Here is a 17,875-nt window from a genome sequence, read left to right as displayed (position 1 = left end):
TGGAGTATAGTTGCTTTACAATGTTGTGTAGTTTCTGCTGTACAGCAAAATGAATCAGCCATACATATACACATATCCCCTCCCTTTTGGACTTCCTTCCCATTCATGTCAGCACAGTGCATTAAGTAGAGTTCCCTGTGCTATACAGTATGTTCTCATTAGTTGGCATAATGTTTTAGAGGTTCATTAAGTTGTAGCATGTATCAGAACTTCATTTCTTTTTTTTTTTTTTTTTTTTTTTGGCGGTACGTGGGCCTCTCACTGTTGTGGCCTCTCCCGTTGTAGAGCACAGGCTCCAGACACGCAGGCTCAGTGGCCATGGCTCATGGTCCTAGCCACTCCGCGGCATGTGGGATCTTCCCAGACTGGGGCATGAACCCGTGTCCCCTGCATCGGCAGGCGGACTCTCAACCACTGCGCCACCAGGGAAGCCCAGAACTTCATTTCTTTTTAAGGCTGAATAATATTCCACTGTATGGTTAACCCACATTTTGTTTATCCATTCCATCTATTGATGGACTTTTGGGTTGTTTCCACCTTTCAGCTGTGTGAATACTGCTGCTATAAATGTTGGTGTACAAGTATCAGAGTCCCAGTTTCAATTCCTTTGAGTATATATCCAGGACTTGAATGGTTTGGTCATACATTGATTCTATACTTAACCTTTTAAAGAACTGGCAAACTGTTCGGGCTACCTGAAAAACAATTCAGAGTAATGATAGTAAAGATGATCCAAAACCTTGGAAATAGAATGGAGAAAATACAAGAAACGTTTAACAAGGACCTAGATGACCTGAAGAGCAAACAAACAATGATGAACAACACAATAAAAGAAATTAAAAATTCTCTAGAAGGAATCAATAGCAGAATAAATGAGGCAGAAGAACGGATAAATGACCTGGAAGATAAAGTAGTGGAAATAACTACCTCAGAGCAAAATAAAGAAAAACAAATGAGAAGAATTGAGGACAGTCTCAGAGACCTCCGGGACAACATTAAACACACCAACGTTCAAATTATAGGGGTCCCAGAAGAGGAAGAGAAAAAGAAAGGGACTGAGAAAATATTTGGAGAGATTATATTTGAAAACTTCCCTAATATGGGAAAGGAAATAGTTAATCAAGTCCAGGAAGCACAGAGTCCCATACAGGATAAATCCAAGGAGAAAGATGCCAAGACACATATTCATCAAACTATCAAAAATTAAATACAAAGAAAACATACTAAAAGCAGCAAGGGGAAAACAACAAATAACATATAAGGGAATCCGTGTCAGGTTAACATAGTAATCAAATTGGCAAAAATTAAAGACAAAGAAAACTTATTGAAAGCAGCAAGGGAAAAACGACAAATAACATACAAGGGAACTCCCATAAGGTTAACAGCTGATTTGTCAGCAGAAACTCTACAGGCCAGAAGGGAGTGGCATGATATACTTAAAGTGATGAAAGGGAAAAACCTACAACCAAGAATACCCAGCAAGGATCTCATTCAGACTTGACGGAGAAATTAAAACCTTTACAGACAAGCAAAAGCTAAGAGAATTCAGCACCACCAAATCAACTTCACAACAAATGCTAAAGGAACTTCTCTAGGCAGGAAACAGAAGAGAAGGAAAAGACCTACAATAACAAACCCAAAACAATTAAGAAAATGGTAATAGGAACATACATGTCGATAACTACCTTAAATGTAAATAGATTAAATACTCCAACCAAAAGGCATAGATTGGCTGAATGGATACAAAGACATGCCGTGTATATATGCTGTCTACAAGAGACCCACTTCAGACCTAGGGACACATACAGACTGAAAGTGAGGGGATGGAAAAAGATATTCCATACAAATGGAAATCAAAAGAAAGCTGGAGTAGCAATTCTCATGTCAGACAACATAGTCTTTAAAATAAACACTATTACAAGAGACAAAGAAGGACACTACATAATGATCAAGGGATCGATCCAAGAAGAAGATATAACATTTGTAAATATTTATGCACCCAACATAGAAGCACCTCAATACATAAGGCAAATGCTTACAGCCATAAAGGGGGAAATCAACAGTAACACAATCATAGTAGGGGACTAACACCCCACTTTCACCAATGGACAGATCATACAAAATGAAAATAAATAAGGAAGCACAAGCTTTAAATGATACATTAAACAAGATGGACTTAATTGATATAGGACATTCCATCCAAAAATAACAGAATATACTTTCTTCTCAAGTGCTCATGGAACATTCTCCAGGATAGATCATATCTTGGGTCACAAATCAAGCCTTGGTAAATTTAAGAAAATTGAAATTGTATCAAGTATCTTTTCCAACCACAACACTATGAGACTACATATCAATTACAGAAAAAAATCTGTAAAAAGAAATACAAACACATGGAGGCTAAACAGTACACTACTAAATAACCAAGAGATCACTGAAGAAATCAAAGAGGAAATCAAAAAATACCTAGAAACAAATGACAATGAAGAAAACACAACGACCCAAAACCTATGGGATGCAGCAAAAGCAGTTCTTAAGACGGAAGTTTATAGCAATACATTCCTGCCTCAAGAAACAAGAAACATCTCAAATAAACAATCCTGCCTCAAGAAACATCTCAAATAAACAACAGAACGTTATACCTAAAGCAATTAGAGAAAGAAGGACAAAAAAAACCCCAAAGTTAGCTGAAGGAAAGAAATCATAAATATCAGATCAGAAATAAATGAAAAAGAAATGAAGGAAATGATAGCAAAGATTAGCAAAACTAAAAGCTGGTTCTTTGAGAAGATAAACAAAATTGATAAACCATTAGCCAGACTCATCAAGAAAAAAAGGGAGAAGACTCAAATCAGTAGAATTAGAAATGAAAAAGGAGAAATAACAACTAACTGCAGAAATACAAAGGATCATGAGAGATTACTACAAGCAATTATATGCCAATAAAATGGACAACCTGGAAGAAATGGACAAATTCTTAGAAAAGCACAACCTTCCGAGTCTGAACCAGGAAGAGAGAGAAAATTTAAACAGACCAATGACAAGCACTGAAATTGAGACTGTGATTAAAAATCTTCCAACAAACAAAAGCCCAGGACCAGATGGCTTCACAGACGAATTCCAGCAAACATTTAGAGAAGAGCTAACACCTGTCCTTCTCAAACTCTTCAGATGGTGAAAGATGATGTAAAATCTGAAAGAGAAATTAAGGAAACATTCCCATTTACCACTGCCACAAAAAGAATAAAATACCTAGGAATAAACCTACCTAAGGAGACAAAAGACTTGTATGTATGCAGAAAACTAGAAGACACTGATAAAAGAAATTAAAGATGTTACAAACATGTGGAGAGATATACCATGTTCTTGGATTGGAAGAATCAACATTGTGAAAATGACTATGCTACCCAAAGCATATACAGATTCAATGCAATCCCTATCAAACTACCAATGGCATTTTTCACAGAACTAGAACAAAAAATTTCACAATTTGTATGGAAACACAAAAGACCCCGAAGAGCCAAAGCAGTCTTGAGAAAGAAAAATGGAGCTGGAGGAATCAGGCTCCTGGACTTCAGACTATACTACAAAGCTACAGTCATCAAGACAGTATGATACTGGCACAAAAACAGACATATAGATCAATGGAACAGGATAGAAAGCCCAGAGATAAACCCACCCACATATAGTCACCTTGTTTTTGATAAAGGAGGCACGAATATACAGTGGAGAAGAGACAGCGTCTTCAATAAGTGGTGCTGGGAAAACTGGACAGCTACATGTAAAAGAATGAAATTAGAACACTCCCTAACACCATACACAAAAATAAACTCAAAATGGATTAAAGACCTAAATGTAAGGCCAGGCACTATAAAACTCTTAGAGGAAAACATAGGAAGAACACTCTTTGACATAAATCACAGCAAGATCCTTTTTGGCCCACCTTCTAGAGAAATGGAAATAAAAACAAAAACAGATGGGATCTAATGAAACTTAAAAGCTCTTGAACAGCAAAGGAAGCCATAAACAAGACGAAAAGACAACCCTCAGAATGGGAGAAAATATTTGCAAACAAAGCAACTGACAAAGGATTAATGTCTAAAATTTACAAGCAGCTCATGCAGCTCAATATCCAGAAAACAAACAACCCAATCCAGAAATAGGCAGAAGACCTAAATAGACATTTTTCCAAAGAAGATATACAGATTGGCAACAAACACATGAAAGGATGGTCAGCATCACGAATCATTAGAGAAATGCAAATCAAAACTACAATGAGGTGTCACCTCACACCAGTCAGAATGGCCATCATCAAAAAAATCTACAAAAAACACTGGAGAGGGTGTGGAGAAAAGGGAACCTTCTTACACTGTTGGTAGGAATGTAAATTGATACAGCCACTATGGAGAACAGTATGGAGGTTCCTTAAAAAACTAAAAATAGAACTACCATATGACCCGGCAATCCTACTACTGGGCATATACCCTGAGAAAACCATAATTCAAAAAGAGTCATGTACCACAGTGTTCATTGCAGCTCTGTTTACAATAGCCAGGACATGGAAGCAACCTAAGTGTCCATTGACAGATGAATGGATAAAGAAGATGTGTCACATATATACAATGGACTATTACTCAGCCATAAAAAGAAACGAAATTGAGTTATTTGTAGTGAGGTGGATGCACCTAGAGTCTGTCATACAGAGTGAAGTAAGTCAGAAAGAGAAAAACAAATACCGTATACTAACACATAAATATGGAATCTAAAAAAAAGAAAAAATTGGTTCTGAAGAACCTAGGCGCAGGACAAGAATAAAGACGCAGACATAGAGAATGGACTTGAGGACACGGGGAGGGGGAAGGGTAAGCTGGGATGAAGTGAGAGAATGGCATGGACATATATACACTACCATATGTAATATCGGTAGCTAGTGGGAAACAGCCGCATAGCACAGGGAGATCAGCTCCATGCTTTGTGACCACCTAGAGTGGTGGGATAGGGAGGGTGGGAGGGAGTCGCAAGAGGGAGGAGGTGTGGGGATATATGTATATGTATGGCTGATTCACTTTGTTATAAAGCAGAAACTAACACCATTGTAGAGCAATTATACTCCACTAAAGATGTTAAAAAATAAAGGAAAAAAGAAAGAAAGAACTGCCAAACTGTTTTCCATAGCCGCTACACCATTTTACATTCCCACCAGCAGTGCACAATGTTTTAATTTTCTCCATATCCTTGTCAGCTCTTGTTATTTTCTGGTATGTCTGTCTGTTTATAATAGCCATTGTAGTGGGGGTGAAGTGGTACCTCATGCTTGTAATTTGCATTCCCTTTATGATGTTGTGTGTCTTATGTGCTTATTAGCCATTTACCTTCTTTGAAGAAAACTGGCAGTAACTGGAATTCAAGGATGATGATATTGACCTTCAGAGTTTTTTTTTCTTTTTTTATGACAGTGCTTATGAGATGAGTCATAGCTGAACTTAGGACCATGTGCTTTTTACTTTTAGTTCTTTCTTAACTCCAGGGGTAGAGACTTTTCAGGTCCCAACACAAAACAAGTGGCATTTACTAGTGACCCACCCCCTTGGTGGCTCTAGACTCATCTCTGCCTCCCTGGTCCCACAAGACTTGTCAAGTTCACCATCAGCCTCTCAGCCTTCCCTTTGGATCCGAAAAGTCTCCAGGAGAAAAGCAACCCAAAATATCGGACAGCTCCCCGTACCACTGTCCCCCCAGGTTGCTGGTACAGTCATTTTTTACTATCTTGTTGGCTCTTAATGCCTAGAAAGAGCTCTGAGTTTTCTGGTAATCCTTCCTAGGAGAATTAGTCTGCATTACCTAGTCTACCATTAATAGGAGAGCAACTTTTATTTTTCATGGAAATAATAATTTTTTATTGTCAAGTGCCTATTTCATTGGCTTACTTAATACTTATTTAATAACATCATGACTATAGGGAGTATAAATAGCATACATAGGTAAGGAACAAACACTAGATGTTTGTTACTATATAACCCAGTTGTTGAGACTAGAATAAATTAGAGAGTGGCCTAACTACTTAATGGTTGGTTTTGGGCGGCGGTCGGGGCGGGGGGTGGGGAGGCGGGTTGGTTGGTGGGGTTTTTTTTGTTTTGCTTTGTTTTTGTTTTTTTGGCTGTACCGCACACCATATAGGATCTTAGTTCCCCAACCAGGGATCAAACCACGCAGTGGAAACGTGCAGTCCTAACCACTGGACCTCCAGGGAATTCCCAGTGGTTGGTTTTTCTAAAAGAGGGAATGGAGTGCATTAGGTAATCCAGTGACTTTTTAAGTGGAGGTTGATTAAGATCTCTTGTATTGTTTTTCTACTTAAAGCTGGTATGCTGTAGAGGTTGTTGCCTTAAATAAACCTATTGCACACAAACGAACTTTTTAGGTATTCATGGTCATTTCCATCATTGGATATCAGGGGATTTTACTCCTCTTTCTTGTCTTTTTTTTTAAAGAAACCTTTCTCATTTAATCAACAAACATCTATCCTATTTTCCTTCAAGGCAGCGTGCCAGGTTCTATGCAGGAGCAGTCATAAATCCTGACTGCCAAAAAAGAAAAAGTATTTAACGAGAGAAAAGACATGTCGAGAAGTAATTGAAATATATGACAGTGTGATGAGTAAACTAGTGTCTGAACAAAATGCTCAGGGAGTTCAGAAAGGGAAGAGTATTTTCTGGGGGATTTCCTACTTGATTTTGATGTGCTTAGCTTATTCTTCCAAACACCTGAGTGTAATATATTTGAGACCTTGTGTTCTGGTTATGTATTTATGGGATAAGTTGGTGAATTGAACTTGTTAGGTCAATTTTAGATATATATGAATTGAATAAGAGTGTTCCTTTCCACTTAAGGTTTTAAGATGGTCTTTGATGTAATTATGTGTGCCTGAGTTCTTTCTTTTTTTTCTTTTGGTCTCTTTATAGGAAGAGCATTAAGAAGTTGGTTTTGAAAAACCTTAACAATAGCAATCTCTTCTCTCCTGTTAATCGTGATTCAGAAGATCTAGCTTCACCATCTGATTATCCAGAAAATGGAGAGAGGTAAACTGAATTCTCATTTGGGTTACTTCTGGTAGAGGGCCTTGTGCTCATTTAGAAAAGATGCTGAGCTTAGAATTTATTCATTCTATGAAATTGTATGAAGTTAGAAGTATTGGGTTGGCCAAAAAGTTCGTTCGGATTTTTCCATAACATCTTACGGAAAAGTCCAAACGAACTTTTTGGCCAACCCAATATTACAGCATATCAGCATCTAGAAGTTATGTTGTGTTGTTACTTCTTGAGTACTTTAGACCATAAAATTATTTTTCTGATTCATTTCTGCAAAACTATTTTGGTATCCATGTATGTCATTTTGGATGGGGTTGTTAAAGTGGTACACAGTCACTGTAACCAAACCAAAAAAATAAAAAAGTATAGAAATATATAAAGGAGGAAGTACAAGTATATACACTAATTCTTAAGAGTTCAGTATATATTCTTACAGTTTAAAATTTTATTTATAAATATATTCTTATATATTGTAGAGTTTATGCATGAAATAATATTCTGTAACCTGCTTATTTCCATTTACTGTAAACACCTTTCCGTATCAATATGAATAACCTGCCTCCTCTTTTTAAATGAGTCTGTAACCATTATTGTAAATGTAAGGTAATTCAATCAGTTCTCTATTAGAGGACATTTAGATTATTTTGGTATTCCTATATTCAAAATAATGCTTCAGTGAAAAATCCTTGTATATATGTCTTTGCACTTCTGTTTTTTTTCTCTTTGGATAAAATTTTAGTTTGAGTTTTCATAAATGAATCACTAATACCTTATTGATTATAATATTAAAAATTTTAAATTTTCAGTTTTTTATTTTGAAATTCACCACTGATTATTTGACCCCACATAGTAGACACCCCCTTCCCCGTTTAAACTAAATGTTGTGACGCTCAGGTTCATTCATTCATGAAAATAGGTCAGTTAAAGCTGTGGAATCTACAGCCAGATTTCCTGGGTTACAATCCCAACTCTAGCACTTAACAGCTTTGTGACCTTGGCAAGTTATTTTTCTGTGTCCGAGTTTTCTGTAAAATACAGAGAATGATAGCCTATTTTACAGGTTTACCGTAAGTATTAAGTGAATTTTTAATACATGGAATTACCTAGAACGGTGCCAGAAGCTAGTAAAAGCCTAGTAATGTTTGATTGTTACCATTTTACTACTGTTCCTACTCAAGGGACTAAGATAGTATTTATTTTCTCCCTTTTCAGATTCAGTTTTCTGAGCAAACCAGTCGATGAAAACCATCAGCAGGATGGAGATGATGATTCTCTTGTGTCACGTTTTTATACTAACCCTATTGCCAAACCCATTCCTCAAACCCCAGAGAGTGCTGGAAATAAACATAACAGCAGCAACAGTGTGGATGATACCATTGTTGCGTTAAACATGCATGCTGCCTTGCGAAATGGGCTGGAAGGAAGCAGTGAAGAGACCTCTTTTCATGAGGAGTCACTTCAGGATGACCGAGAAGAAATAGAAAATAATACTTACCATATGCATCCAGCAGGTCAGATTCAGATTGGCACTTAAGTAATCTCCTACCAGTCATATGAGACCTCCTGTTTGTCACTGATTTTCAACATAATAGAAGTCAGCTATCTGAACTTCTAAATGTTTTTTATTGCATTTTATGGAAGTTAACACTTAAACACTTCTCACTGATGCTTTGGTTGATTTGGAATTCACTTTTTTTTTGTACCTTTGGAGTAGTTAAAATTCATTTTATTAATTATCCTGGTATAGTTTAAATATCCCAAATTTTGTAGCCAGAGAGACTATCCTCATAATTTTTCCTAGCTTTATAAACTCACATATTGTTTATTGGTTTTTTAATTAAAATTATAGCAGTATTATCATATGAGATTTTTGAGATTTGAGTAGACCATAATGCCTGACTAGAATAGGCATTCAAATGTTAGTGGTTGCTATGGTTATTATCACCTCAGTTCTGTGCTTTTCTTTTTTGTCCCCAACAATGAACTGATTAGTTTTTCCACACTAATCCATGAAACAGTATAAACTACAAGATTGAAGTATCTTGATGGGATGCTTAAAGTTTGCTTTTTCTCTCTGTTGACTTAACATCTCATTTGGGTTTTGACAAATGTCATTACATTCCCCCTTCCCCCCTTTTAATTGAGGTACAATTTACATATAGTGAAGTACACAGATCTTAAGTGTTCATTTCAATGAATTTTGACATATATATACTCAATCAAGAGATAGAACATTTCTTTCACTCTGGAAAGTTCTTTTCTGTCCCCATCTCAAGAAGTCAACCACAGTCTCGTTTCTGTCACATAGATTAGTTTTGCCTTTTTTTTTTTTAAATTTATTTTACAGTTTGTCTTGATGTGTCTGTAAACTTGTTCTATATCTAATTATCTTATTGCCTTCATATATATCTTTGGCCACTTGGCGCCCTAAGGAAACAACTTTATACTTCCACATTAAGAATCCTATGTTATCTACATTTGTGTTTAGACATCTACATGAGTTCATTATAATACTACATCTTAAATATCCAGTCTAGATTTTTTTTTTATTGTTTCGAGTTTTCTCACTGACATTTTTTGCCGCCTCCCAATTTAAAATTCCATTCTCAAGGACACTTTAACAACCCTCTAAAACTCGCCCATAGAGAAGCAAGTTAAACATGTGAGTGGGCATTGCTGGAGGCTGGAATTTGATCTTATATTGGCCTTAAACTCTTTCCTCTCAGAGAGCAAGTTAGCCTGATCTCTTCCTGTAAATGGAACAAGGAGTGACTAGAACAAGCATACCCATGCTATATTTTCTTTGATTTCTTCAGAAATCTGCCTAGTTAGCACTTTTTAAAATAACATCAGTGTAGTCCTTTAAGTTTCCATTTGTCTATGGGACTTTCTCATGTAGGATTTTTCATCTTGATTTTAGCTCTCAATTTGAGGATGTAAATTTGAAAGATACAAGAGGTTTATAGAAGGCAATAACATGTAAAACTAAAAGCATTGGTTTTGGAGTTTTAGCTCCACCTCTAATCCACTGAATTACCACATAAGCCAAAAACCTGGGTTTGGGCGTCTTCCATGTGTAAAATAAAAGAAAACAATAAGTCTTTCCCAGAATGTATTCTATGGAATGCCTTTCATAGTGCACGTATGTTAATAGGTGTCATATGAAAAGGAAGTTCTGTGGTTAAATAAGTCTTGGAAACACTGGATTAAGTAAATAGATTTCATTGTTTTGTGAGTTTTCAGAACCTGTAATATACTATCTTGTGCATGTTCTCCAGACTTACTTAACCATGAGGTTTTTTTAAAAAAACACTTGGTTTCTCTTAGGAATAGTGTCTCTTAGAAAAGCAGATTGAAAAAAAAAAAGAAAACTAGCTTGGAAAAATGCTTTATTCCTATATATTTTCTCTTTTTATAATAATTTACTGATCAGGTAATTTTTTAAATTCCATTCTGTAGAAAATTTTTAAAAAGGAAAAAGTGAAATAAATACTACCGAAAATTCCTCTACCTGAGGTCAGTCACAACTAGTATTTTCTGTTTCTTTTGTCATAGGCATCGTTCTCACTAAGGTTGGCTACTATACTATTCCATCCATGGAAGACCTAGCTAAAATTACCAATGAAAAAGGAGAGTGCATTGTCTCTGACTTCACTATTGGTCGTAAAGGTGAGTGTGAATTTAAGAGTTAGTAGTGTATAAGCCAGAGATCTTCACTTTATTTTTGTAATTAAGTAAAGCAAGCTCTTAACAGCTAAATTTGTTTTTTACCTACATTTGGACCCACCTTGGCCTGAATAGACACTTTGATTGACAAGTAACAAAAAAAGACTAGAACTTTGTAATAGTCTTCACAAAGACTGTTTGTAAGTATTTGGCTCATTGCAATTTTCTACAATTAAAATACTGTAAACAGCAAGAAATAGTGAGAAAATTAATAGTTGACAAGAGATGGGTAATACTTAGGTTCAACTTCATATTATTAAGTTATTACAGATAAATTTTCTTGGGGAAAAATCTCATCTTGCTGTATTGTATTAAAAGAAGGGCTCAAGTATTTTAATTCATACTGCAGGCTAGGTGTTAAGGGTTGTTTATGTAGCAGCCGGAGAGATTTAAATTTGGGGAGAGATTTAAAAAGGCTATTTTGAGGATAACGTTAAGTGCTGTAAAAACGCACGTGTTAAATCAGATAAATGTATTTGATGTCACCTTCTAATACATATTATAGATGAAATAACCCATTCAAGGAATTGCTGGGTGATTTAGAATATTGATTAATGTTTAAAGCTGCTTGCTCCTTCTCATTATATAATCACTAGAAGTATGAAATGGGTATTTGCCCTCTATACAGGATGAGTTTTTAACTGTTTGTTCTGATTTATAGGTTATGGTTCAATCTATTTTGAAGGAGATGTGAATTTGACAAATCTAAATTTAGATGACATTGTGCATATCCGAAGGAAAGAAGTGATTGTTTACTTAGATGATAACCAAAAACCACCTGTGGGTGAAGGGCTAAATAGGTATGAATTTATTTACATATTTAAAAAATAATCAGTTAAATCACAGTTTTTTTCTGTTAACACAAATGTATTCATATTATATACATTTTTTTGCAACTTATTCCTTTGACTTACTATAGTGTATGATTATTGTTTCTCTACTTTCATTTAAAAGTGTAAGTGATAAAGAAATGATATAGTATGACTTCTTTGGCTTCTTTTCCCTAATATCATCAGGTCCAATTGGTTAGTTTCCAAAAACTTTTGGGAAACGCCTTTTTTTTTTCTTTTGGCCACACTGCGTACCATGTGGCATCTTAGTTCCCCAATGAGGGGTTGAACCCTTGCCCTCTGCAGTGGAAGCACAGATTCTTAACCACTGGACTGCCAGGGAAGTCCTGGAAAATGCTTTTTAATAGTATTTTTTTCTTGTTTCTGCTGTGACTGTGCTTAACTCTTTCTCTATATGTTAGTGTGAGATACTAGCTTCTAATATGGTCCAGGTGAAAGGGCCATAATTAAAGTCATTTATGTTCACAACCCACTGAGATTGAATCATGAAGAAATAGAAGCTCTAGGGCTTCCCTGGTGGCGCAGTGGTTAAGAATCTGCCTGCCAGTGCAGGGGACGCGGGTTCGAGCCCTGGTCTGGGAAGATCCCACGTGCTAAGCAACTAAGCCTGTGCACCCCAACTACTGAACCTGCGCTCTAGAGCCCATGAGCCACAACTACCGAGCCTGAGTGTCACAACTACCAAAGCCCACATGCCTGGAGCGCGTGCTCCACAACAGGAGAAGCCACCTTAATGAGAGGCCCACGCACCACAACGAGGAGTGGCCCCCGCTCGCCACAACTAGAGAAAGCCTGCACGCAGCAACGAAGACCCAACACAGCCAAAAAAATAAATAAATAAATAAATTTATAAATGATAATAAAAACAAAGAAATAGAAGCTCTGAACAGCCCTGTAACTAATAAGGAAATTGAATTAGTAATCAATACCCCCTTCCCTGGTGCCCGCTTCACCCAAGTGCTGGACCAGATGGCTTCACTGGTGAATTATACTAAACATTTAAAGAAGAATTTACACCATTCTCCTCAAACTCTTCCCAAAAATTGAGGAGGGAACACTTTTCTAATTCTTTGAGGCAAGCGTTACCCTGATTCCAAAGCTAAACAAAGATGCTACAAGAAAAGACTACAGACCAGTATCTTTAATAAATATTGATGTAAATATCCTCAACAAAATACTAGCAGACAGAATTCAGTACTGCATCGATTGGATTACACACCATGACCAAATGGGATTTATTTCTGGAATGCACAGATGGCTTAACATACAAAAATTGATGAATGTAATGCATCACATTTACGAAGGAAGAAAACCACATGATCATCTTGGTGCAGAAAAAGCAGTAGACTGAATTCAGTACCTTTTCATTTTAAAGACACTCAGCAAAATAAAGATAGAAGGAAACTACCTCAGCATAAAAAGGCCATATTTGAAAAACCCACAGGGAACATCATACTCAGTAGTGAAAGACTGAGAGCTTTTCTTCTAAGATCAGGAACAAGACAAGGATGCTTGCTTTTGCCACTGCTGGAAGTCCGAGCCAAACCAATTAAACAAGATAAAGAAATAAAAGACATTCAAATTGAAAAGAAAGAAGTAACTTTATCTCTGTTCACAGATGATGTGATCTTTTTCTTTTTTAATTTTTACTTATTTATTTTTTTGGCCGTGCCGTGTGGCACGTGGGATCTTAGTTTCTTAACCAGGGATCAAACCCATGCCCCCTCCAGTGGAAGTGTGGAGTCTTAACCTCTGGGATGCCAGGGAAGTCCCAGATGATGTGATCTTATATGTAGAAAGCCTAAAGATTCCACAAAAAACTTTACAGCTAATAAACACATTTAGCAAGGTACAAAATCAACACGCAAAAAACAGTTGAGTTTCTGTACACTAACAATAATTTGAAAAGGAAGTTAAGACAGTTTCATTTACAGTAGCATCAAGAAGAATAAAATACTTAGGAATAAACTTAACCAAGGAGGCAAAAGACTTATATGCTGAAAACTACAAAACGCTGCTGAGAGAAATTAAAGAAGACATATAAATGAATAGATATCCCATGTTCATGGATAGGAAGACTTAAAATTGTTAAGATGTCCATACTACCCAAAGCAGTCAACTGAGTTAATGCAGTCCCTATCAAAATCCCAACTGCATCTTTTGCAGAAATAGAAAAAATGATCCTAAAACATACAGAATTTCAAGGGTACCATGAATAGCCAGACTAATCTTGAAAAATAACAGAGCTGGAGGACTCACACTTCCTGACTTGAAAAACAAAGCTACAGTAACCAAAACAGTGTGTTACTGGCATAAAGACAGACATATAGAGTAATGGAACAGCATAGAGAGCCCACACATACAGGGTTAAATGTTGACAGGGTTGCCAAGACCATGCAATGGAGAAAGAAATCTCTTCAGCAAATGGTTTTGGGAACACTGGATATCCACAACAGAAGAATGAAGTTGTATCCTTACCTTATGCCATAAATAAAAATGAACTCAAAATTGATCAAAGACCTAAAACATAAGACTTAAAACTATAAAACTCTTAGAATATGTTTCACAACATATATGGCAAAGACTTCCTGGGTACGACACTGAATGCATAGGCAACAAATAGTAAAAATAAACAAACTGGGGCTTCCCTGGTGGCGCAGTGGTTGAGAGTCCACCTGCCAGTGTGGGGGACACGGGTTCGAGCCCTGGTCCAGGAGGATCCCACATGCCGCAGAGCAGCTGAGCCTGTGCGCCACGGCTGCTGAGCCTGGGCTCTAGAGCTCGCGAGCCACAACTACTGAGCCCACATGCCACAACTACTGAAGCCCGTGTGCCTAGAGCCCACCACAGGGAGGGAGGAAGTCCACTGCAATGAGAAGCCCGCGCACCACAACAAGGGGTGGCCCCTGCTTGCCACAATTGGGGAAAGCCTGCGCGCAGCAACGAAAACCCAACACAGCCAAAAATAAATAAATAAAATAAATAAATTTATAAATAAATAAAATAGACAAAGTGGACTACATCAAAATTTAAAACTTCTGTACATCAAAGGGCATAATCAACAGAATGAAAAGCCAGCAAATCATGTATCTAATAAGGGGTTAATACCCAGAATATGAAGAAATTCTATAGCTCAACCATTTAAAAAAAAATAATTAAAAATGGGCAAAGGACTTGAATACATGATTCTCCAAATATGATAAAAAAGTGGCCAACAAGCATATGAAAAGATGCTCAACATTGATAATAATTAGGGAAATGCAAATCAAAACCACAGTGAGTTATCACACCCCTTAGGAGGTTACTTTAAAAGAAAAATAACGTTTTTGCAAGAGTGTGGAGAAATTAGAACCTTTGTGTATTGTTGGTGGGAATGTAAAATGTAGTGCAGCTGCTATGGGAAAGAGTATGTATGGTGGTTCCTCAAAAACTTAAAAATGAACCAGCAATTCTAATTCTGAGTATATATCCAAAAGAATTGAAAAATAGAGTCTTGAAAAGATATGTGCACACCCATATTCATAGCAGCACTGTTCATAATAGCCAAGAGGTAGAAGAAACCCAAGTGTCCGTGAATAAACAAAATGTATGTACACACAGTGGAATATTATTTAGCCTTAAAAAGGAAGGAAACTTTGACACATGCTACGGAACGGATGAACCTTCAGGACATTATACTAAGTGAAATAAGCCAGTTGCTTGCAGAAAGACAAATAATGTATGAGTCAACTTATTTGAGGCACGTAGAGAGTCAGATTCATAGAAACAAGACAGTAGAATGGTGATGATAACTTTTGTTATACCTTTTTAACCACAATAAAAATTAATGTTAAAGTCATCAAAAAAAAGTAATCTATTATTATGTGGTAATCACTGTACTAAATGCAAGGCATACTGGATGAATAGGACACAGTCCTTGATCTCAGATATTGCTATTAGAAGGATTACATTACCATTATTATCATCAATTCACACTCATTTAATGGTTAATACTGTGATGTTCCTGATACCTCATTCTGCAGGCATTCGTTGTTAATGGTAGTTGCTGCTATTATTACTGTTGTTGTTATGTACAATAACACTTTAAGACCTTCACTAACACTTAGGTCTTTGCACTGAACTATTAACACTGGACTTGGTCAAGGATGCATAGCTTAAGTGTTACTAAAATCAGATTGGGGACCCTGGTGGCACAGTGGTTAAGAATCTGCCTGCCGCAGTGGTTAAGAATCCACCTGCCAATGTAGGGGACATGGGTTCGAGCCCTGGCCCAGGAAGATCCCACATGCTGCGGAGCAACTAAGCCCATGTGCCACAACTACTGATCCTGCGCTCTAGAGCCCGTGTGCCACAACTGCTGAAGCCCGTGCTCCGCAACAAGAGAAGTCACCGCAACAAAAAGCCTGCGCACCACAACGAGAAGCCCGCGCACCACAGCAAAGAGTAGCCCCCACTCACCGCAACTAGAGAAAGCCCACACACAGCAACGAAGACGCAACACAGACAATAAATAAATAAAATTAAAAGAGAATCCGCCTGCCAATGCGGGTGACACGGGTTCAATCCCTGGTCCAGGAACATCCCACACGCCACGGAGCAACTAAGCCCGTGCGCAACAACTACTGAGCCCACGTGCTGCAACTACTGAAGCCCGCATGCCCAGAGCCCGTGCTCCGCAGCAAGAGAAGCCACCTCAGCGAAGAGTAGCCCCCTGCAACTAGAGAAAACCCCAGCACAGCAATGAAGACCCAATGCAGGCTCCCCCCGCACCCCCGTCCCCGTCCATTAAAAAAAAAAAATCGGATTGGAGGGGCGTCCCTGGTGGCGCAATGGTTGAGAATCCGCCTGCCAGTGCAGGGGACACAGGTTTGAGCTCTGGTCCAGGAAGATCTCACATGCTGTGGAGCAGCTAAGCCCATGCGCTGCAACTACTGAGCCTGCACTCCAGAGCCTGTGAGCCACAACTACTGAAGCCCGCGTGTCTAGAGCCCATGCTCCGCAACAAGAGAAGCCACCACAATGAGAAGCCCGCGCAGCGCAACAAAGAGTAGCCCCCGCTCGCCACAACTAGAGAAAAGCCCGCACGCAGCAATGAAGACCCAACGCAGCCCAAGATAAATAAATAAATAAATAAATTTACTAAAAAAAAAAAATCGGATTGGAAATAATTGATGTACCATGGTAGTTTGAAGTAAGTGGGATTTGACACTCTTGAACCAGATATTTAGCTAGTTGATGTGGGGGTAATTCCTTACTCTTAAGCCCATCTACCTTAGGAGCCAAGACTCAAGTTTATGAAACACCTGCAGAATAATTCCACAGTAACACAGGTACCTTTATTTGCTGTGTATATATGTGTTACTTGGCTTTCTGGTCATAGATATGAAACATTTACACTTTACTTGATTGTACATTACAGGAAGGCTGAAGTTACATTGGATGGAGTTTGGCCAACAGATAAAACATCTCGTTGTTTAATAAAGAGCCCAGATCGACTTGCTGATATCAACTATGAGGGAAGATTGGAAGCAGTTTCAAGGAAACAGGGAGCTCAGTTCAAAGAGTACCGTCCTGAAACTGGTTCTTGGGTATTTAAGGTATAGTCTTTTTTTTTTTTTTTTTTTAAGGTATAGTCATTTAACCTAGTTCTTATAAACTGTAGTTATAAACTGTGTTAGAAGAGATCCTTTTTTAAATTCTATTTCTACAAATTAGGAAATAGATATAGAGATACATCATAATTTGCTTCAAATTACACATCTCATTAAACCCCAGAGCAGTAAGGAGCTATTATAAACTTTTTGAGCACATGATTCAAGTTCTACGCCCCATCTTATGACCATTTAGATATACTTCTATGGTGTGTTTTTTTAATTTGTGACATCATTGGGGACATCAGGCAGAATTTTTGTCTCTTGATAGATCACCTCTTCCTAAATAATTTTTATTCTTTTAAAGATTTCTGGGTATGTAGAGGTTGACTTCCTCCCTTCCTTAATAGTTTAGTCCAGTGGATTCTTTCTCTTCTAGACCAGTTGGATTATTTAGCTTGTCGAAGGCCCTTGTGTAGGTAAGGAACAACTAGGCAGTACATACACACACACGCACGCATGCGCGCGCACGCACATAATATATACATATATACCGAAAATAGTAATGACTCTTCTGGATTTGGTTTCCTGTATTAATAGTAAATCGTAGAAAAAAACA

The 17,875-nt window shown here is 37.5% G+C and overlaps 1 protein-coding gene across 8 annotated transcripts in view; it reads left to right on the top strand.

Moving 5' to 3' along the window:
* NUP98 (nucleoporin 98 and 96 precursor) overlaps nucleotides 1-17,875 on the top strand; it is a gene marked incomplete at its 3' end in the record, with an annotated part of 101,625 nt that overhangs the window by 55,358 nt on the left and 28,392 nt on the right. For all 8 annotated transcript variants that reach the window (XM_082660030.1, XM_082660029.1, XM_082660028.1 and 5 more), the window contains 5 exons: nucleotides 6,963-7,079; nucleotides 8,301-8,599; nucleotides 10,644-10,757; nucleotides 11,476-11,614; nucleotides 17,085-17,262. In XM_082660030.1, the coding sequence (XP_082516156.1) occupies nucleotides 6,963-7,079; nucleotides 8,301-8,599; nucleotides 10,644-10,757; nucleotides 11,476-11,614; nucleotides 17,085-17,262 (847 nt within the window). The remainder of the gene's footprint in view (nucleotides 1-6,962; nucleotides 7,080-8,300; nucleotides 8,600-10,643; nucleotides 10,758-11,475; nucleotides 11,615-17,084; nucleotides 17,263-17,875) is intronic.

This window comes from Grampus griseus (assembly GCF_964374135.1).
Source record: "Grampus griseus genome assembly, chromosome: 8".
NCBI classification, from domain to species: domain Eukaryota; kingdom Metazoa; phylum Chordata; class Mammalia; order Artiodactyla; family Delphinidae; genus Grampus; species Grampus griseus.
The sequence above is the reverse complement of the archived record's forward strand: the minus strand, read 5'-3'. Positions and strand labels throughout refer to the sequence as shown.